This window comes from Lethenteron reissneri, chromosome 17 (genome assembly GCF_015708825.2).
Source record: "Lethenteron reissneri isolate LAM-NWPU_2019-01 chromosome 17, ASM1570882v1, whole genome shotgun sequence".
NCBI lineage: Eukaryota > Metazoa > Chordata > Hyperoartia > Petromyzontiformes > Petromyzontidae > Lethenteron > Lethenteron reissneri.
Genome location: NC_083795.1, coordinates 6,198,082 through 6,221,385, shown reverse-complemented (window position 1 = coordinate 6,221,385; position 23,304 = coordinate 6,198,082). Strand labels below are relative to the sequence as shown.

General features: G+C 43.5%; 1 protein-coding gene across 3 annotated transcripts; it reads left to right on the top strand.

Annotated features, from left to right (window-relative positions):
* The first annotated feature begins 170 nt into the window (after positions 1-170).
* WDR54 (WD repeat domain 54) lies at positions 171-22,121 on the top strand. 3 transcript variants are annotated; one of them, XM_061552966.1, is made up of 9 exons: positions 171-542; positions 3,572-3,634; positions 3,756-3,822; positions 4,501-4,557; positions 6,084-6,211; positions 14,819-14,940; positions 17,441-17,603; positions 18,289-18,363; positions 19,803-22,121. In XM_061552966.1, exons 1-9 carry the CDS (start codon positions 213-215, stop codon positions 19,935-19,937), a joined length of 1,140 nt encoding a protein of 379 aa, XP_061408950.1. In that variant the 5' UTR covers positions 171-212; the 3' UTR covers positions 19,938-22,121. The 3 variants fall into 3 exon arrangements, with proteins under 3 accessions (XP_061408950.1, XP_061408948.1, XP_061408949.1); XM_061552964.1 differs by having other exon boundaries at positions 174-638; XM_061552965.1 differs by having other exon boundaries at positions 183-638; positions 14,840-14,940.
* Positions 22,122-23,304: the final 1,183 nt, after the last annotated feature.

Here is a 23,304-nt window from a genome sequence, read left to right as displayed (position 1 = left end):
CGTAGGGGGGGGGCGTGTCGTCGCCATTTCCGCGTGCGTGATGACGTGATGGGGGGGAGGCGGGCGTTGCTATGCGACGGTGGCCGGGCGTCTCGTCGCCATTTCCGCGTGCGTGATGACGTAGCAGGGGGAGCGTCGCTAGGCGACGGCGACGTCACCCACCGCCGCCGTCGTCCCCTCCTTACCAAATCAACGTTGCTCGGTCGTGCGTGATGACGTCACCGAGCGGCGGCGCGTTGACGTCATCACCCCTCAACCCCCCCTCCACCACCACCAACTCAACGAGAGAAAGAGACGCTACCGAGGCCATGACGTCCACCACAACCGCCGCCGTTTCTTCTTCTTCTTCGTCGGCTTTAAGCAGCAGCGGCGGCGGCGGCGGCGGCGGCAACATTAACAACAGCAGCTCGGTGTACAAGAAGGAGAAGAGCATACAGATGAAGAACAGCGCGTCGGCGCTCTACAACAACCTGAGCGTGCTGTGCGTGCCCGAGCGCAGCCTCACCTACCTGGCCGTGGTGCATCGCTCGTCCGTGTGCATGGTGAGCGCCTCGGCCGACGGCCTCAACCTCTCGCACCGACAGCTGCAGGCCAAGGAGGGAGGCGCCGCCGCTCAGGCAGCATCGCTCGTGCTGCAGGTGAGAGGGGAGGAGGGTGAGGGAGGAGGAGGAGGGAGGAGGAGGAGGGAGGAGGAGGGTGAGGGAGGAGAAGGAGGGTGATGGAGGAGGGTGATGGAGGAGGAGGAGGGTGATGGAGGAGGAGGAGGGTGAGGGAGGAGGAGGATGATGGAGGAGGGTGAGGGAGGAGGAGGAAGGTGAGGAGGAGAAGGAGGGTGAGGGAGGAGGAGGAGGGTGAGGGAGGAGGAGGAGGGTGAGGGAGGAGGAGGATGATGGAGGAGGGTGAGGGAGGAGGAGGGAGGAGGAGGAGGGTGAGGGAGGAGGAGGAGGGTGAGGGAGGAGGAGGGTGAGGGAGGAGGAGGAGGGTGAGGGAGGAGGAGGAGGGTGAGGGAGGAGAAGGAGGGAGGAGGGTGAGGGAGGAGGAGGATGATGGAGGAGGAGGAGGTGAGGGAGGAGAAGGAGGGTGAGGGAGGAGGAGGAGGGTGAGGGAGGAGGAGGAGGGAGGAGGGTGAGGGAGGAGGAGGAGGAGAAGGAGGGTGAGGGAGGAGGAGGAGGGTGAGGGAGGAGGAGGAGGGAGGAGGGTGAGGGAGGAGGAGGAGATGGGAGGAGGAGGAGGGTGAGGGAGGAGGAGGGAGGAGGAGGAGGGTGAGGGAGGAGGAGGAGGGTGAGGGAGGAGGAGGGTGAGGGAGTATAGCCATTCAGCTCTTGAATCGGGTGCAACCGCAACAAACAAAAAACAAAAACATGAACAAAAAACATCTTAAAGTGAATATGTGACTAAGTGCAAACAGAAAATTCAAGAAAAGACAGCAAAAATATTGCAGAAAAAACACCGTACACCAACGCTGTGTGAGGGAGGAGAAGGAGGGTGAGGGAGGAGGAGGGTGAGGGAGGAGGGTGAGGGAGGAGGGTGAGGGAGCAGGAGGAGGGAGGAGGAGGGTGAGGGAGGAGGAGGAGGGTGAGGGAGGAGGAGGGTGAGGGGAGGAGGGTGAGGGGAGGAGGAGGAGGGTGAGGGAGGAGGAGGAGGGTGAGGGGAGAGGAGGGTGAGGCGAGGCATGTGGCTGGGAGTCGGAACACGTGGGTGGTGTTTTTGACTTGCGTTGCTGGATGGACAACTCGGGTCAGGGACATGGTTGTTGTTGCCCAGGCGTGGTCGTGGCCAGGGGTGAAGTGATGTGGATGATGTGGATTGTCAGGTTGGACGATGAGCGCGAGGGGTGAGTAGACAGCGGTGTTTGGGGGCAAGGGGCGAGTGAGTGGGTCGACTGGTGGCTTAAGGGGTCACGTGAACCCATTGCCTAACACTATGTAACGCAATTTTTGTTCCTGGGTAGTAAGTGTTATTTCGTAATTGCTTATGCCTAAAAAGTATAGAAAAATGGCTATTATTCCCCACAAACTTTGCTTTTATGACCAAGACAGTGATATTTTGAAATTGACCTATTTTCAATGGGAAAATGGGCGAATTTTTGTATTGTCGTTCACATAAAGTCAGAAAAAACATGAATCAAAATTAACATGTATTTATGCTAAAGTAACACAAAAATGACTGCAAAGATCTACACACCAAGGCGCACTACCACAGACCAAATCAGACCTTATTGGTCACCCCGTGCCCTTGTAAATCTCAGCGTTCATCCTACAAAGTCCCATCACAAGGGAGAAACACAAACAAATAGACGAAAACAAATTTGCCCGTATTGAAACGGCTGTATGCCGTAAGGACCTGAAATTTCAATGTCCCTGTACAGGAATACGGGTAAACCGTATAGGTTGACAAGTATGCATAATGTTTGTAGAAAAGGCAAAAGGTGCAGGCCTGACATTTACTGCGTTACGGTTGGCGAAAGGTCGTCCACTAGAGGCCACAAATGATAGCTCAACGAAGTGGCTTATCATGTGGAAATTTATAGCTGCGAAATACTCTAAACTAATGTGTCCACGGGGAGAACATGCAAACTCCAAACATACAGCAGGTGTCGTCAGGGTCGGGATCGAACCCACAGCCTCCTATACTAATAGGGTTTTTCCCCTTTTTTCTGGCAACAAAACTGACACCTTTTGCAAGGAATCATGCTTACATTAACCACAATACCTGCAGTCAAATGCAAACAAAAAACAATACTCTGATAATTTATGCATTGTCTTTGAAACTGATTGGTCCACACCAGAGACAGCTTTCTTTGGAGCCTAGTCTCATATGGTGTTCGACCAGATGACGCCAAAAGACGCACAGTTCAAAGACAACGCAATACCAGAGTAAGGAGAGCTCGAGGTGAGCAGCTACAGCATGGGATCTCCTTTGCCAGTACCAAAATATACTAATAGGGTTTTTCCCCTTTTTTCTGGCAACAAAACTGACACCTTTTGCAAGGAATCATGCTCCTGTATACCTGGCGAGGGAGATAACATCTCGCCACCGTGGCACTAGAGGGCGCCAGAGAGAGCATGAATCTAAAACTGATATTTTCACATACGCTGTAATGTAAGTGTCATGAACGTCATAATTTAACTATAACTACTGATCGATGCATTGTCGCATCTCAAGTAGTTACGGCCATGGTTGGATCTATAAAAAAAATTAGCGTCTGGGATGTGTGAATAGAGGTAAGGGCTGGGTGACCCAAGGCGAAGAGATTAGTGGTCTAGTGTGGGATTATTCGATATCACCTGCTGTGACATATAAATCATAGATATGCACATTCGGAAAGAAAACGGAATAAAAGGTTAAACATGTGCCAAGAACAATGCAGATGTATGGGAGCTAGATGGTTTGATGCATCATAGGACTTATATGTTGACAGCATGGGGTGGCCTTCATCCATCAGTGAATATATCATGGCTGATGATTGTCATATTTTAAGCGATGCATGTATTTCATATTATGTCCACTGATCACAACAAACAATAAACTGCATGTGTTATGTGCTGTGGCTTTTTGAATGCCGTTGCAGGCCAGCTGGTGCATCCTCCCATCTCGGGTGCTGTTGGTGCTCACATCTCTCCGTGGGATACAGGTGAAAAGTGACGGCGCTGCAGATATAATGGCGTTGCACACAGAGCAGTTCAAGCCACCAACTTTGGTTTACTCAAGAGTGTCTTCTTCTTGTTTTTGATATTATGCGTGATTATTTGCAGATGTACGAATCGGATGGCTCTATAATGGTGTACTGGCATGCATTGGAAATTCCCGAGACTCCAACAGGTATAATGCTTATGAGCGTGCAATAGTAATACTATGAGGTGTGTATTTATATGCATATAAATGAATGGACTGCATTGGCAGTGGTACACTTGCATAAATGAAAAAAACGTTCCACACTTATCATTGACACTGCCTTATTGTATAATATAGTTATAATGGGCTGAAATTTTGGTGAATTTTCTGAAGAAAAGCCATTACCTCAAATGTCTATTGTATATTGTAAAGCACTGTTATTGATTGCGGTGAGTTATTGTTTTCTTTGCATATTCACCTTAACCTAATGTATGTTCACAATGACCCAGTGACTAAAGTACTGAAACTTTACAGCCAATTGACACTGCGCTGCTGGATGAAGGCCTCTCCACGCCATTTTGATTGTCGGGGTTCTTTATAAAATAATTCACCTCGACTGATTGGTGCTGGTTGGTGAAGTGGAGAGCTCCGGACCGATTCAGACATCACTTGCTGTCGATGTTGGTCATTGCCAGGCATCAAACTTAGGTTATCGAGTTTATGGTGCAGTGCCCTGACCACTGTTCCACTGCTCCACCCAGTGACTAATATACAAGTAATGCAACGATATGTTGATGCGTAAATAACTGGTTCAAATTCAGATATATCCATTTGAATTTTAGTAACTCGTGTTTTGTAATGTCTTTGTTTCTATTATGCATGCAGCTCGGGCTATATTTGCAAGAGGAATAGCAGCTGTGGGAGGTCATTACATCTGTGTTGGTAAGTTGACTACAGTATATAAAAAAATATATATAAATTAACTTGCCAAATAATTATCCATATAGTTGTATTTTACGTGATATGTACATCACTTGAAACTACTCGGCGTGTGAAGAAAACCATAAAGACAGTTCGTTCTAGATTTGAAGTTTTCGTGACTGCAAGGATTCATACTCTTTGTTTTTTTCGGTAAAGTCACGTAGGTAAAAAATTTTAATAAATTAAATCACCATGTTTCGGGCGCAACACAAGGACGCTTGTGTTGTGCCCGAAACGCGCCCGAAACGTGATTTAATTTATTTTAAGACAATTCTTGTAGTATTAGTTTGTAACAGAAGGTGGCAGTATAACGTCACTGAGGAAGGGTAAGTGAAATGTTTTGAGGCATTGTCCATGATGGCTCTGACCACACCAAAGAGAGAGGAAATGTTTCCTCTCGCTTCTAACCTGTAGTACATGTTAGTTACGTATTTCTTATTTCAAAAGAGATTATATAATTCACTTGGGTTTAAAATCTTCAGAGCCGGGATCATTAGCTCTTGACACGTGTAATTTAGATTGGCTGCAAATGTCAGCATCTCTTGACCATCTTGGTTTATATGATGCCACCTTAATAGATATGGACATGTGCTGGTACTGGTAGGATTATTGTGTCCGTCCATCGTGCATCCAAAAATGGGAGGGGTCGGACTGGGTGGAGAGGGGAGGGTGGGGAGGGGCTGGGTGGAGAGGGGAGGGTGGGGAGGGGCTGGGTGGGGAGGGTGGGGAGGGTGGGGCTGGGTGGGGGTTGGGAGGGATGGGGCTGGGTGGGGAGGGGCTGGTCACCCCGTGGTGCCCTTATAAAACTCAACGTTTAACCTACTCACGCCGGCATGTGCCCGCCCTCACAGTCAGGCATATTTGCGGAATACACCACGCCGCCGTTGACCGAGCAACCCAACGTCCTACCAGCTCCCTCCACAGGAATGTGTTTTATGCGTGGAATAATTTGTACGTAAAACTCATCTTTAAATCAGAGATTGATGTAAATGTATACTATTATATTTACTTATTTTTTTGCACTTAATTACTACATTTTTAAATAGCATGGATTAAAATGTTTAAATCGTTGAGAGCTGTGCGTCTTTCTAGCTTTGAAATACAGTTGCATCTGTTATATCCTTAATATTGAATTACATACGGTCACATGCATGCATGCATGCCATTTCGAATGTCTTCTTATGAATTGCCTCCCCAAGGTGATGACAAAGGTACATTCTATCATGCAGTGCAATGCAAAGTCAACTATTTCCGTCATTTCAATGCCGTCCCTGTAAAAACGCTTTACCCACTTACGTGAAAGCATTCACATTGTGCACACATTAACTTTTATCAATGATCGCAACAGCACTGCAGCACAACGCTGACCTTGTTTATTCTGCCTCATTCAGGCTTGGCAAGCCTTGAGACATAAATTGTATGGAGCTTGATGCTAAGCCAGCACGAGCAGCTGCGTTCGGCGTGCGTTTGTCTTGGTGTTTCGGCAGGGACATCCTCGGGGTGCATCTTAGTGTTTGACGTCCCCGTGAAGGGCACCAACATCACGCTGTCCGAAGAGCTGGGGCAGCACACGGAGGCCATCACCTCTATTGCTGCCGAGTGCTCCATGAGAAAAGTGAGTTGACTAGGGCCACACTTTGATGTGGAAATGTGGACCCTGTCTGGCATCTTGGAGCAGTGGTTGTTTATCCTGGGTGTGTGCGAGCTGCTGTGTGTTAGATTAAATTTGAGTGTGTTGTCTCTAGTCAAAAGTTGTTATAACATAACGTAAACTCGCATAAGCAGGTGTCTGCATTTTAATGTTCACATTTTATTATTCTACTTGAATGTAAATAATAGAAGTCTACAGAAAAATATTGCACGATAGACTCATCAAAATATAGCAATAAATGACCAGTTTTACCAAAATTGAAACTGTTTTTAAGGAAACATATATCACGTGACTGAACGGGATAATGCACTTCCAACTTTAAGATTACTTTTAATATCCTTCCATGTTTGTGCTTTTGAAACACTTTAGCTACTTAGTCTTACTTAATTTATTTTAATTGGTATTTGTCTCGGAAGCCTTGCTTTTATTCAGATTATGAAACTGGCAGCATAATACCAAAATATCAATTTCACTACTTTAGTTATAAATTATGGATCAGTAATAGCTGTCGTTTTGACAAAAAGGGCCATCAGCCTCAAAATGATGCATGCGCTGCAGTAATCCATGCTGTATGAATCTTGCCAGCACTTTAACATGAAGAGAGCAGGAACAAAGCTTTCAATCTCCCTAAAACATCATTGATCTTAAACTGGACATTATGGTAATTAAATCCCCATTGGAAGATATTAACCTGAAATATTTATAATCCCTGTCCTGGCCTTCTGGTAAAGTAGAGCGGGCCAACGCCATTCGCCGCAGGAAAGATAGGTCCTCTGTATTATTAAAGAGACTTTTAGTGGGTTTTACATTAAGAAGCAGTTTGCCAAAGTGCTAATACATTATTCATGGTGCTCTTTAAAGAAACGGAGGCAGCGTTCTTTGGGGATTACCATGCTATATGGCATGATGAAACTGGGCAGCAGGTAAAATCTTTATTATCAGACATTCTGGAGGTCTCATGAACCTTGAGGCAAATGACTCCTCATCACTAATTCATAGCTGGAGATATTGTACATACTGCAGTCAAACAATGGCAAATTGGAAACATTCCAGGCTGTCACTCACAAATAGAGGATGTATTAAACATGATGGGCGCAATAATACATTCAAACAGTATGTCCCCGATGGAAGGAGGATTAAGGCTCGACTCATCTGCCATCCTCAGGGAAGGCATACTCATCTGCCAAGGCCATAAAGCATGAAGTTTAAGAGCTAATTCATTGCACAATAGCTCTAGGATGAAGTTTTAAAAGCAAATTCATTGCAGCTTTATCAAAGGGCACTCTAATTGCTGTGGCATGAGTGTAATGGATGTGGATCTATAGTGCCATAGTTAGTACTCTGTCTGCTACTCATGCTCCATGCATTTATAGAGGTCACATTGAATGGCAAATACCAAAGGCTAATGGATTGTTCATTGAACACATATTTGGTAGATATAATCAAAAGTGTGGATGCATATATGTAGGTGTATAGAAGGGTTGTGCCCTCGATGTTTTGGATTAATTAAAAAAAACGTTTAAAAAGTCAGACCTTGATATGATATTTCTGATGATTGAAAATTATATTTTTTCAAATTATTTCAAAAAGGGAAGTGATGTCACTGATATTATGTCACTTCCACTGTTTTCCCACCCAACAATTGTGTCACATGGTGTAGAAGGACATCACTGTTGTGTGCCCGAAGACACATACATATATAACATAAGGTAAATTATCTGAAAATATACAAACTATTCTTAAAAATGCAACATTTTACAATCTGAAACTCATCCCTAGAATGCATGTAGAGCATATGAACATGATAGATTTTAGTGTACACTTACAGCCTTTTTGTCAATCCTCTGTTGGATGAGGGCCTCTCTACCAGTTGCAGGGGTTATTTGATCATATTTCACCATGCGGATTGGTGAAGACAGGGAGCATAGTACAGGACAAACATAGATTTTGCTGTGCTGTCCTCACATAACCACAACATAAGTTCTACAATAGCCTATAACACCTGTTATGCATGGTGGTTGCCCATCCAAGGACTAGGCATGCTCAGATTCTGCTTAGCTTCTGAGATGTGATGAAATCGGGCGTGTTCCAGGTGATATGGTCTAAGGAAGATTTCTGTGTATTTTATTGTAACTGAGATGAATACAGTAAAACCTTGGATTGCGAGCATAATTCGTTCCGGAAACGTGTTAGTAATCCAAAGCACTCGTATATCAGTTGTGATCACGTGACGCTCGGCAGACAAAGCGAATACTGTACTACTCGTATTGCAAGATCTCGCTCGTTTATCAAATTAATATTTATTTTAAATGTTTTCTCGTCTTGCAAAACACTCGCAGACCAAGTTACTCAAAATCCATGGTTTTACTGTATATTCAAAGTACACGTGATTCAAGGCATTTGAGCTACTTGTATTTTTAACTTGAAATTGATTCGAATTCGTGTCTATTTGTACACAACCTGCATAGCTGTGCTTTATTGTATGCTAATGTTTATACAATTGACCTAAATATGAAATAGAAAATATCCTCGCAACGTACCGAGTTCAATTTCAGGTCGGCAAGTGTGGAAAAAGTGTTACATTCCCATGTCTTGTGTTTGGAAGCATACACAGTGGAAAGCGGCCAACTTTTTACATCCAAAGCAAACAGTTATGACTGGTGCCACGTGTAGGTCACTTGGAAATATTTTAGTGTGTCATGGGCGTAATTCCGAACTTCACGGAGCGCATGGTCGCAGGCAGTTTAAACTCCCTGCATGTTAGATTGAGATGCATGACCACCGTCTTTCACAGGAAAAGAACAACAACCGTAGTTTAGTTTGGCCAGCTAACCCAAATTATTACGTATTTTGACATTCCGTGGCTTTGGGGAACAAAAAACAGGCACTTGATTTGAAACACCTGTACTGCGGCTCGGCCATTCGCCACACAGTTGTGCTCTTGCCTCAATCAGCCATCGAGAATGAAGTTATTATATCATTGATTATTTGGTTCAACTAATCCACGTCAATGTATTGGTTCTGGTGTAGTGTGAGGCCTTGTAATTGGTTGTGTTTTATTGCAGGGCAAGGGGCTTGGTTTGAGTTATAATTGGTGTACATGAATTTTAGTTTACGTGATTTTTTTTTATGGTCAAACTAATTTATCGTGTGTTTTCAATGGTGAATCCATTTACTTTACAAAATGTATGCTTTCATGCATGCTGGTGAATTTCACGGACACGGTTACCTATTTTGCAGACATAGTGAAACATTTCACGCAACGTGACAGGAGTGAAATTGTGAACGATGTTAACTTGAGCTGTGACTGAAGCGTTTAAAGTCTGGAGCATTAAAAGTGTACGACTGAATATTTTCAGCTCGTCAAAAAAGTTGCAACTGATCTACATGCCTCGGATACGATGGTAACGACTCACAAATTCCAACCGTCACAGGCAATCTGTTTCGGGAAAAGGTCGAGCTTGTAGAACAGATGGGCTGCAGAGACCATGCCATCAGTTTGAATTCTTCAGCAGATTGATGCAATAGCCATATCTAAAGAGGCTTGATTGAATGACTAATTGGGTCTGTAGGTTTTCCATGATTTGATACAAGAGACAATAGTAGATTTTAAATACTGCCATGATAACTGTTTGCCTTTGACATGGCTCAATGTGGACATTGCATTACTGCTTGTGAACTGTAGGAGGAGATAATGCGCTTTTATTGATTATTGGGTTTTTAAAAAAATAGTGAGCATTTAATATGCTGTAGAATGTTTACAAAGAGTTAATGAATTGCGAAAAAAATTAAATGAAAATGTTACATATGGTCATTACAATAATATAAACAACTGACAGTTTTATGTCTGTATAGATTTTTTTAGAATGACAGTTCTTGGTTTTAAAAAGGTGTGATATGTTCTGGTGAATATTTTTCAACAACTTTGTTGCAATATTATTTAGCTTTAATTTTGGCGCACAAGTATTATATACTTAATGTTTTTCTTCACCCATTATTCCACAATGGTGTAAGTTTACTAAATTATAAAAAAAAAGTAATTGATAAATAAGTGGATAAAAGTTTCAGCAATATTTTTAAAATTTATACTTGGTATATTTTATTAGTTTTAGATTACTGCATATTGTAATATTAAGGACAGCTAGAAATCAAATGGGGAAGGAAAGTGATTAGAAAAGAAATGAAGAGTTATGTGAAATCATGGCAATATGAAAAGTTATTAGAAAAGCAGTAACTCTTATTACCATCAGCTGTACGAATCCAGACAGCTTTATTGGAACCATGCGTTTTATATTCAGAATATCGCAGACCTGACAAGCATATATGCACCATTAATTGCTAGTACTGTGACCGATAGATAGCTGACGTAATCATAATTTCTTAGTCATATTATGTTTTTTTTCTAATTGTGTGTGTCTATACATATATACACACACAATTAGAAAAAAAACACTGGGCAACTACAATAAATTAAGAATTCCAGTTCAAGCAACCTTTTGTTAGATTAATTTCTTCAACCCTTGCTTTATGTAATGTTTAATTTAATAAACACTTTGATATTTTGGGTCAATAAAAAAATACATGGACATCTTCATGCATTAATTTTTTTCTCAAAATGTCTTCAAGAAATGTAAATGGTATATTAGGCACATGCACTTTATATTCTTAATATTGATATATCGTCATGATTCAGAGTTAGAGAATCAGTCGAATAATATATTTTTCGTCTCTTTTGACCAACTCGATTAAATTGTTTATTGTTTCATCTGCCTCGCTTGCACCGTGTCTTTGCTGTGATAGCCGAATGTAACATTACATTAGCACGGTTGGCTACGTACGGTGCGAAATAAGTTCAACATGCATATGGAGCATATAATTTACATAAATTGTAAATAGAACATTTTCATAAGCATGATTAGAATTGTGTATCATGTGCATAACGTTTTAAATATTCGTACCAATGCATTGCTACATACCAAATTTATGTATATATCAACACAGCATTATACTTTGAAATAAAATAAAAACTTTTTTTACTCTTCAACTCGTGAAACAAAAAAATTGGAAAAAATAACAACGATTTACGCTTATTCCTTGCGAACATTAATTGACATAGCGGGAAGTATCATTGTTAAAGCGTGAAATGAGAGAGCTATGTCAGTCTGCCCATTGGAACAGCCGTCTGTTACTAAATCCCACCATCGCCTGGGAGGTGGATCAAAGGAGCGGCATGGGGCTGCGCTGGTTTCGGCGCGTCTGATTTGCCCATTAAAGGCGGCTAGGGGTCAGTGGCCTGGCCCCTGGGTCACTAGTGTTTGTGCAACCTTTATTCTCCGGCAACACTGCCGCATGACACGTCTATTCATCACGTCACCCCCATCCTGGTGTGCTCCTTGTGGAGTTTCGAGCTTGTGCGAGCCACCAGAGCTGTTTCATCGCTTTTCATTATATTCGTCTTGAAGTATATATGCTCATGTGCAGGGATTTTGCTCAGAGTTTTAAATCATAACGGGGCACAATGTGTTTCTCTCCTACCGGTGTAGCGGTGCAGACACATACGCATTCGCTGCTGTTCAGTGTAACTGTGCAGCACTGGGAATTTTTTTTCTTTCCATAGCTCTTTATTAAATAATAAATTCATTATTCCAGTCCTATATCATTCATTCAAAATGCACTTGCCTTTGGAGTTCACATTTGTCTTTAATGCAGAGATATTCTCGTCAATCAAAGAAGTTCCATGTACTGTTTGGTCGTGTTTATGGATAGTAAATATGTTTATGTAACAAATGTTCGTAAGAATGGGGTTATAATTTTCCAAATGTAAAGCAAGAGTCAATGTTTGCACAAAGGAGGACATGAAATAGCCCTGTAGTTTTTTTTGGGGGGTGTAGGAGTGTCTTGGAACATTTAAAAGAGATAAAGCACCTGAACTTGGCACGCTATCGGGAGCAGACTTAATGGACGGCAAGGAAAAGAAGTCGTAAATCAGCACGGTTTGACAAGGCCAAGGCCTAGCTTGCAAGACTGATTCCAATTTCCAAGTCCTCCCCGCTCCCCCCACCCCCCTCAGCTCCTCTCATCTCCTGCCGCATGCTTCCCGGTTTCTGCACTGTAAGTCCACAGGAGCTCAGTGGGGATTGTATGAGTCACTCATGCACTCCCCGCACGCTCCCACCGCCAGCCGTGGCTTTACGAGGGCTTCAGGATGATGCCTGCCAGCCTGGCTGCACATCCCAGCATGTTGAAATTTTTTTTCCCCTCCCTGCTTCTCCCCTTGTGTATTTTCTTGGCCACCGTTGAAGTAGCCAAGGAGCCGAAAAAGCACATGCCATGGGTTTAACCTGGCCTCGCATACATTCCATAAACGTCTTCGCTTTGCAGCTTAGTCTTCATCTCTGAAAATGCTAAGTTTAGAATAGCGCCGAGCGGAGGTGGAAAGAAATCGTGATGATTGGAAAACATTGCGGGGAGGCCTTTGTCTAGCAGTGGGTTTGTAATGGCTAATAAAGAAACTACAGTGTGGTTTTAGGACCAGCCTTTGTCCCATACGCACACTTCTATACACAAAAACATGAAGGTTGTTATACCAACGGTTCGCCAATTAAGATGATTAATCGACTAAGAAATTGCTGTTGACTACTTTCATCGTGGTTGACTAACCGGGCCCCTTAATCGAGGCGGGCGCACCAACATTCTGTCTGCCGAAGGTGGGAAACCCCTTACAAGCCATGCCCACAGCATGATGCCTTGCATTTAGGATTCGTTTCTGTTCAACATTTTTCCACGTAGTTTTTTTTCCCAATATAAAATATATATTTACATTGTAGACATGTGTTTTTATGTTGTAGGCTCACATTATGCCTCTAAAAGATCGGGAGGGCCCTCTTTGTGTAGTGTCATGGGAACTTTGTGCCTGGAACATGTACCTTTCAACTCCTACTGATAAGAATACAACATCTCAACTGGGAATAACAAACAGTTATATCTATTGAAGGTAATTATCTTCGGCGGCAACTTTGGCACGGTCTCTCCACTGCAGCCATGTACATTGGAAGGCTAGTGTCCTGGAAGGTTACCACTCGGGATTATGCTCTCACTACATTTGCTCATCAAGTTAAAAGGTAGAATCATTAATAAACATCGTGTGATACGTCATAGTCATAGTATAATGATGATGATGAAAACAAACATTTTAGTAAGTCAATTTTAGCCATCCAACAATAGATATCTGCAGCGAGCAATCACAAGCATCCAACTCGTCTTTCAATTACATCATTTTTCCTGCTCTCCAGATCTGGTTATGCCCTAAAAACAACAGTTTTCTCACCCAGTTGATTAGCACGGCTGGCTACATGCGGTGTGAAAGAAATTACGTTTTTTCTTCCTTCAAAAGTTGGCTCTGCAGTAGAGCGATAATCGCCGCGCAAGTTAATCAAGACACTTGAGATAGTTTTGGTCGCGACAGCGCGACGTACGTTTGCTTATGTATGCGACGCCGCTGTGGCCGGCGCTCTATAGACGGGGGGGGGGGGGGGGTGGAACCTGCTGGCCAAGCCGTCTTGCGGCGGTGCCATGCTCCCTACTCGAGGAGTCGCGTTGGGAATTTTGCCAGCAAGGAGCTGCCGCGAGGACAGATCCTGACACTCAGACAGCCATTAGACCGGAACTCGGAGGGCTGAAATGTGAAACCCTGCCACGGGAACCCCAAACATTCACACCATCCCAGTTTTATTCATGCTGGCTTTAACCTCTGTGACCTACCGGCTTGTGTGTGGGGTTTTTTTTGTTTGCCACCGTTACGTTGGTTGACAGCCAGCAATCATCGCAGCATATTTATAATTTGTAAGTGTCTTTTACTGTGTGATGAAATAAATGTCTGTGATTTAGTTCACAAAATTAATGCAACTAAGTATAGCTTATAAGTGTTGAAGTTATCAGGGATTTGTATTTGAGGGACGCAGTATTATTATTTTAATCGTGCCGTCATATCATTGAAATGTTACCTTTTAAACCGAGTGTGATTGTATTATGCGGTGATGCTCATAGATTGCGACAGCCATTTTTATAAATTTGGTGAAAGGTTTTAGCATTGGTAATTGCAATTATTTGGAAATTTTGGGAATTGACTAATTACTCAACTGGAAGCCGAGATTTCTACCACAGCCTAATCTGTAATTAGTATGTTTATAATTACAGTTTTGTTACAGGATTTTACTAATCAACCCGACATAAGTTGCACAACTATATGCAACCTTTGCTTTTGTATGTAAGCTGAACACAACTTTTTCTAATAATCAAGTTAGTTTTTTCACTTTGAAAAGGACACTTCCTGTTAGAGTTCAGAAACTCTTCACGCTTTAATACTTCCATATTTTAATTCATGTATGATTGTCACCATCTTCCCGTTGAACATTATTGTCGTTTGAACGTCATTTCTGTAAGTGATACGCACATTGTAATAGCGCCTAAGCCCATAGTCCATTTGCCATTACCGCTCGTCTGCCACATGCGCACATCTGATTTTGTGGCACTTTAAGGCAGCCCCTTGCGCTAAAAGCATTAACGTTTAAGCCGCTGCCACTCTCCCCGCAGGACTGTGTCCCTGACCTGGTCACGGCCGATGACAGCGGGGTGCTGTGTGTATGGAAATCGGGAGAGGAGTTTACCTTGCTGTACAAGCTGCCTGCATATGGGTGAGTGATGGCCACAGGACACGGCGTGGCTTAATGGGCAAAACCCGAGTTGTTCCGTTGCGTGTTAAAGGATAAAAGTCCATGTCCTCAGCGGTTCATTCGCTTAAATTGCGAGGGAGATTATTGGTCTGACTGCGCAGACTAATATATAGCGGTTGTAAATCAGGGACCTGGCACATTCCAAAAAGGGAGAAGTCCACGCTTTCCTTTGCCAGCTTTCTACTCGGGGCCAAAATCACACGGGGGAACTGCGCTCTGCAAAGTTCAATAAATCAGGACGACAAATTAATCATGTTTTTACACTTTTACACATCATGTGGGGATTTCGGGAAAAAAGTGGGTTTTTTATTAAATGTTTGAGCAAAAAAATCTCTCTCAAGCCTTTCTGAGAGCACGTTTGGGTGGCGTGAAATGGCTGCGATGACTGTGTATTTAGTGGCTTGGCAAAGATAGTCCCTCTTTTAAATTCATGCAAACTATTGATTATCTTATTTTGCATTGTGATGTCAGATATTTAAAATCACTTATTGCTGATTTTGGCAAGCATCGACTAAGTCGCTAACTTTAATGCGCAAAATTCAAGTAAAAGAGGCTCGTTTGTGGTGACAACTTTGTATATTTCGATCAGTGGATAGTAATATGCTTGACCATAGACACGCTACAGTCTTTGCACTATCAGTAAAAGTATTTCCATGTTTGTTGTACAATAGCCCTTTGCAGCAAAAATAAGTTAGACCCGTTCACACGCATGATTGCCGTTTGCTGAAACAAGTAAACAATCTAGGATTATTATTATAAGTGTAGGGAATTAAGTGTGCCAAAACATTGTTCTAATATTTGTACACATGATAGAAACTTACGTACGTGTATAAAGGTCCACCATTTAGTCGGTGTAAGGCGCACTGGTACTACACAAAAGGAGTGGGATGATCAGCATCACACCTGGCCACCATTGTCTTCTCCGTACTGACTTTCACAAACCGCACCAGGTACTCATCGTGAGCTCAGTTTATGTATGGTAAGCATATGCTAGCTTCACATATCGACGGCTAGGGCTTGAGCCCAGGTCGGCCAAGAATATAGTGCAGTGTGATAACGCAACTTCCAACTCTTTGTAGAGATAATTGCACACACATCAGAACTCGTAGTTTGCCCACTCTCAGTTGAAACTAAGAGCCAGTATTTTAACAAACGTTTCTTAGTGAGCTCATACTTTCATTTTGCATTCAGTGCGTACTGTTAAAGCCAGAAGCAAATCGAGATATAATTAAGGACAAAATGAATTCTTGCTCTCTTGCATGTATGAAGCTGACTGGGCAAAAAAGGAATACCAATTTAATCTTGAACTTTTTTCAAAGGTCACCCAGAGTCACTGTTTCTGCACTGGGTTGAGTTAGATTTTTTTTCTAATGAAATATGCATTATTAAACAGCCATGAAAGATGGTAAAATAGCTTCTTATGGTAATACTTTTCCCAATCACCTGTGTGCAAGCTGCATGGCTTCATCTCAGTACTGCTAACGCCACAGCAGCCAGAGCTACTGTCTGATATGGTCATTTACACAAATATTTCCTTTATGGCTCTCAATCTTAATGTTCCCTTGGCGCATGCACAAAACACATACGTTATTCTAAAACACATAAGTTCTCCTCAGGTTGTCCAGACAACTGAAATATTATGGCATAGTTGTGTGTGCAATAAATCTTTTAAAAAACGCATACGCACATAAACAAAATGTCTTCATTCGAATAAATGTGTATGTTGCGCTTATTTTATGTATGTTCACGGTATTCTTTCGCGTTTGCTAAAGTATTGCCTAAAAGCCATCTCAATGTGTCTTTGTGACTTTATATTGAATGGGAATAGTAATCAGTGACATACTCGAATAACTCTTTCTCAATTTAACTTAGCAGTATTCATAACCCACTATTTAGTCATACATGTTATCAAATTGCATATTGAACTTCCCATTGAAATTGTTAGGTAGCAGCTATTGAAACATTGTCAATGTTAAATGGTGGCCTGACTTGATCTGGACCTCCAGTGCCACCTTGGTACACGTATGAAAATAGGTCCTGGTTGGCTTTTTGATGAAGCCCATTGGGGCTTTGAAAAAAAAAAAAATTTCCAATAGACGCTCCAAGCCTGGGGTGTGTCATTCAGACTCTGTCTTCTCGACAGACCTGTTCTTCACCTGAGGACGGCTGCTTGCATTGTGGCCGAAACGTCTTGAGAATTATTTTATTATGTTTTATTTTTATTATTTTATTCTTTCCATTCTACGTGACTTTACCGAAAGAACCAAGAAGATGAATCAGTCACGAAAGCTTTAAATCGAAAATTAATTTCCAACCAGGAAACACTAGGAGATTCAGGGACCCACTTATGCAATCAATTCACAAACCAGGGCTCTAAAGGAAAAATCGTGAATTTGAGAGAAGGAGCAGGATGAGGAGGAGGAGGAGGCTCGCGTTTGCTGCCACGCCGTGTCGGTTGCAGGTGCTCGTGTACCTCGGTGGCACTGTGGGACGGCATCGTGGCCGCCGGCTATGGCTCGGGCCAGATCCGTGTCTACGACGGCGCCACGGGGGCCCTGGCGGCCGAGGCCAACGCCCACGCGCGCTGGATCAACGTGCTCGATGTGGCCCCGGAGAGCGGGCGTGTGAGTGAGCCCTGCGGCAGCAGCGGCAGCAGCTGTCGTCGCCGTCCGTAGCTTCATTGCACTTTGTGTTTTGTTTTAAATATTTGGTTGACTCGAGGTTGGACAGTTGGCTAAGAGCTAAGATTACTGAGCTGGAGCTGCGAAGATTGGGGGTTTCAACCCAGGTTGCTAGCTTAGGATTTAACCAGTTTCTAAAGTGTATGGTGTCAGCCCAATCACTAATGTGACAGTACAGAAAAAAAAACAATACAATTTGTTTCTGCACTTCATTTTTATACATTTCAGCTCCGACAATTAAAATGTTGGTTTGACTGTCATGTGAAGACCATCACTGTCACATGGGATGGCGGGTATGAAAGTCCTGCCCCATACTGTGGTGATCAGAGGTCACTTGAACAGATCTCGGACGTGATTTTATTGTATCCGTTTCCGTGTGTGGATATCACAGCAGTGTTGCACTGCTCTACAATAGGTCCGAATATATATTTTGTCGTATGAAGTGACACTTACAACACAATTGGGATACAATTGGGGAACATTTGAAAGGCATATTGTTAGACATAGTTGCCTAGTGGTCACTATGATCAGCTCCGAATTCAGGGGTCACTTTTTTCGGGCTTCCTGAAAAGGCTTGCGCTCTATGCTGTGCTAGTGTGCGTGTGTGTGTGTGCTGTGACTGTTTCAGCTTCTCTCAGGTGCTGAAGACTCCTTTGTGAGAGTGTGGAAATTGGGGCGGGCAGCCGACACGGGTCTTATTGAGGTAACGCGAACCAATTGTGTTACTCTACCTTTGGGTAATACAACCAGGATCAAATAGGCTATCATTGCTGTCAAATTGTAGATCTAGAACTGAATTTATATCCCATGCCCACGTGGTCAAATATTCCCAAGCTTATACTACATCTATATTAAATCGTTAATACAATGGATGTTTTTGTCCTCTTTCATCTTTGCGTTAGAACATACACGTTGTACTAGGGACGTGCTGTGAAATATAAAGCTGCGTGTTGATTTTACATGAAAGGTGATGGACGCATTTTTATGCTTGCACAGTTTTTTTTTTGTAATTAAAGAATGTCAACCATTTGCAGGAAACCAGAATGAGCGTTTCACACCATTGAAATAAAGTGTGAGCCCGTATTTATCACGAGCCCTACATTTATCGCCCTACACATCTGTTGTTCGCTCAAGTTATGTCAATGAATTCCCAATCATTTCCGACGAACGGATGAGAGACGCTGGTGCAGATAAAAGTGGTTCAAATATGTATACCGGCTTGTTGTTCTTTGGAACTGTCAAAGCATGCAACACCTGCATGTTTTATCAAGACAATCTTGTCAGGGGGGGGTGTCTAGCTGATATGTCTCTTTTATCCAAGGGGATTACATGCAGGTGTTGTATCTCCCGGCGATCCGAACCTTCCTGTGGCTCGGTAAAAGACAATCCACGCAATTTCAACTTGGCGTATCAGTGGCTTATCAACCAATTAGTTTGTCTCACAGACAGTGGCGTCAGTGCGTGAGGCTGCTGTGCGAAATGGAAATATTGTACGTCCCACGGGAAGAGGCACGAGTGAAGGTGGCGAAACGTTCCAATGAGGGACACGAGACCAAATGGGAGCTGTGGAACGAACCATGTGCTTTTAAGCAGCTGTCTTCTGAAATAAATATTTTCAACGAACACTTATCCAACTAAACGGAACGTCAAGCTTACTCTCCGCATCTACACTATATTTCAGTATTGTCTATTGTAAATGGTATACAGGTAAATTTCTTCATGTTAGTGTTCATAAGAATAGTTTATTTCCGCCCAAAGAGATTTTATATCTTGTAATGGTTGCGTTGTTTTAAATGGCAAAACAGTGAGTTGTGGTAAATGCCACGCACTGTGTGAACTCAGTATAAGAATATTTTACTCATGTTCCACCACAGTCCAGTTTGTACGCATTTACCAAAATTATTAAATTTGATGTACTAATTGTTTGATTTATCCTGGGAAAAAAATCACCCGAGTCTCAACGCTTTAAAGATGATGGTGATTTTATTTGTAGGTAATGTGCACATCAAGCGCCTCAACAAGGAAATCTGGACTGTAATGGCGCTGGAGGAATTGTTGTTGGAGAGACGTGGGCCGAGGAGGTGACGGTGTTACGTCACGCCGGTGACCGGAACTTTTTTTTTTGCCCCTTTTTTGTTGCAGATTGAGCACAGGCACAGCGAGTGCGTGACAGATGTCCAGATAAGCGGTGCCAAGTTTTGCGACGCGCAGGGACGGGCCTTCGCCGTCACGGGCTACGACCTGTGCGAGATCATACGCTACGTGCTGGCGGCCTGACCGAGGCCTGCTAAGCGCCGCCGGCTCAACGCGTCCTTGCTGGTTTAGCTCGCCATCCTTTCACTGTTGAGTGAAGCCGTTGCCTCCCATCGAGTTGTGGCCATGGCCACCCAGTTTTGCATTTGTTGTTGTTGTTACATTAATAGAACCAGTTACTAATTGGTGACTGTTTGGTGGACAGGAATTGGCAGTGCAGCAAAATATGTTGTTGTGCTGTAACTTCTATGCTCCCACGGCTATGCTTCCCACCTTTACCAACGCACACTGACCAGCGTGCTGTAGTATGGCCAAATGCAAAGATCCCCCGTATAACCTTACATTTTTGGGTTTAAGTGCTGTTAGTGAGCACCTATGAAGGTCGGCACAGCACGCGAGGGGGTGTGTGGCCAACAGCAGGCCAAGCCGCCTTCGTCTCCCGAGTGGCGATGTTTACATACTGCACCAGGTACTCATTTGAGGCTGAGTCGACCGAGGGGAGGCCCAGGGCTGGTTCAGACAATCGTCACTGGTGTTGGCCGTAAGCTGGAATCGAACCCAGGTCGCCGGATTCGTAGCACCGTGTGCTAACGCTCCCCAGTGTGGTTAATAACCCCCATGACCTGCATGGCATGGGGAGGCCCTCATCCAACAGTGGAATGGCAAAAGGTCCTGTCCATGTACAAAGCTAGTTTACAGATGCATTAGTGAAAAGAGGAAATCATATTGTACATTATGACTCGGGTGTTACATCCTTTGTTGAACGCGACATTTCTCTCCTTTGTTAAACACAAGGCTTCTAGCGATAGTTGTTATTCTCTTTTCATACAATGAAGCATTTTAAAAATATTTCCACTTTGGAGGTCACAACTTGCGTCTCGCTGCATTGTATTGCAGTGCAGGCGTGCTGGGCTACCACTAAGGGGCACTGCAGTCCTTTGGCGTTGAAAGCCTGACCTTTCCCTTCTTTCCTTGTTGGAAAAGGTGCAACCGTGATGGACGTGCGTGGTGTCGACCAAGCGTGCAGCTCTCAGATTCTCTCTTTGGGCATTCGTTAACTTTCGTACGTGCGTGGGTTTTTTTTTTTTTAAACCGGTTGTAACACTCCCGTTTTAGCACTTGAATCCTCTAATCAGTGGATTGTGCGTTTCACACTGTCTCTGCAAGATTACGCCGATATGGATCTGCCGAGTGTGGGGGTGTCTGGGTGGGCACGGAGCACCAGGGATCTTACTTCAAAGCTTCACACTTGAGACCACCATCTTGAATCCCCGCCATAATCCTAAGCGGAAAAAAATAAAAATAAATTACGTGGTTGTAGTTGACGGTCCTGTCACTCCCGTGTGCCTGGCTGATAATGTTACGTTTGTATGTATGTTGAACTTCTTTTGCACCGTACGTAGCCAACCGTGCTAAACAAACTAACACATAAAAGCAGTTCTAAAGAAATTAGTTTTCAATCTGCTTATGCTCGTTGGATAGCAGTCTTGGTCATTTAGAGGATATCCTTTTATTTATATTTACACGCCACTAAAAGTTGCGTAGAGAATATCCATGTTTTTGGTCTTTATTTCTATAGTTCTTATTGACTCGGACATAGTGTACATTTTGGAAACTGGGTAAATAAATGTGAACACATAATTTGATGCCTGATAAAGGCAGGAAGGAAGATATAGAAAATTTTACGAACAGCAGTTAATGTAAAAACCATTAACTGAATAATCATGATCTTGACTTAAAGTTTTCGTGACTGCAGGAATTCATATTCTTTGGGTCTTTCGGTAAAGCCACGTAAATGATTATTTTTCTATCTACGTGGCTTTACCTAAAGACCCAACGAATATGAATAATAATATTTTATCACAAACCCATTGTATAATCTATCTCCATTTGTTTTAAATATTTTTTTTTACTTAGAAATCACAACATGTAACAATTTGCACGGTGCTTATTTAAACACGCTTGGAAAATGTTGCATTTAAAAGCAGTTTTTAAGGTGTGTGTTATAGTATTTGAAAGTTTGCTGCGTGTACCGGCCAGTCTGCACAGTTTCTCCTTGACGCGAGTGTGTCGTTGACGACATGGCAACTGGTCGGCATCTCATCTGGTTAGTGTACTAATGTAGGCTGTTGTCAGTTTTTGCTCCGTGCTCTTGGAAGGGGGCTCCAGCTCGCATATTCTTTGATAAATAAATGACTTGTGATGTGATCTCTGTGTGACTTTCATGCCGCATGTGCTCGCTATGGATCTGTGACCAAGGTTTGTGGCGCAGAGAGAAAAATGGCTTCATAATGATACTTTTGGCATGACCACTTTTTGCCTGCGTGATTAATCATTTAGAGGCAGGGACATACGAAAGTTGTATTGATTCTTATCGAGACGAGGGTCCCATATGCTGCAGTAGTTAGGTCATGCTTTATTCATTTTATAAATGCATATTTTATTATTTTATGTAACTGCTGTTACTTGATATGTGTATGGGATTTTCCAAAAAAACAAACATACCTTTTTAGAGTTTTCATATAACAAAATAGACGGAAGTATATTTCGTCATGACTATTACGTCTTTTGTTTTTCAAGTTTTTTTTATTCCTGGAATTTTGCGTTCTCAGTTTTGCTCTACAATTCGTGGTCGTTCCCATCCCGAGTCATCTCCGTGTCCACTTCACGGTTAAGTTTCACCCCAAAAGTAATTCCGAAAACGTACTTTTTTTTAAAACTTCCACGTGAAATTGTGCTCATTACATATAAATATCACTCCGCGAAGTGAGAATAGACATTTAACGTGCGCGCGGGTCACGCTAATTGGCGTGCCTTTTCATGCAAAGACCGGGACATCAAACGGCGTGGACTTTAAGCCCCCCAGAAATCGCTCTGTCGTCACTGGGGCTCCAGAAAGCATCCCACTTGCCACGCAGACTCCTAATTAACGAGAACCCGGGGGGGGGGGGGGTAGCACGAAGGGCCCAGCGTTAACGGGAGGCGTGGCGCCTCCACTCTGCTGCCCTTCGTTGCGGTAATTGGGCACGGTCCGAGTTGGCAGCCACAATCTTTCCCGTTCCCCCCCTACTCCAACCCATCCACCCTCCCTCCCTCCCCGCTTAATCCGCTAATGGCAGGATCCGCTGACGCCCCACCAGGACTCTGGGACCATTACATAATTCCCCATCGGTAAACACGGCATTACAGGCAGCAGCGGCCGCCGCCACTGCCCCCCCACCACCACCATCCCCGGCGTGTCCGGAGGGTGTGAGCGCGAGACCGCAAAGCGGCAGGGATGCCGAGGAGGGGCGGGGTAGCCGAGGGGGGGGGGGGCCTCTGGGCGAAACCGCAGGAGCTAGCGGCTCCCAGACCTCGTCGTCGTCGCTGAGTCGGACTTCACAAGGCGGGG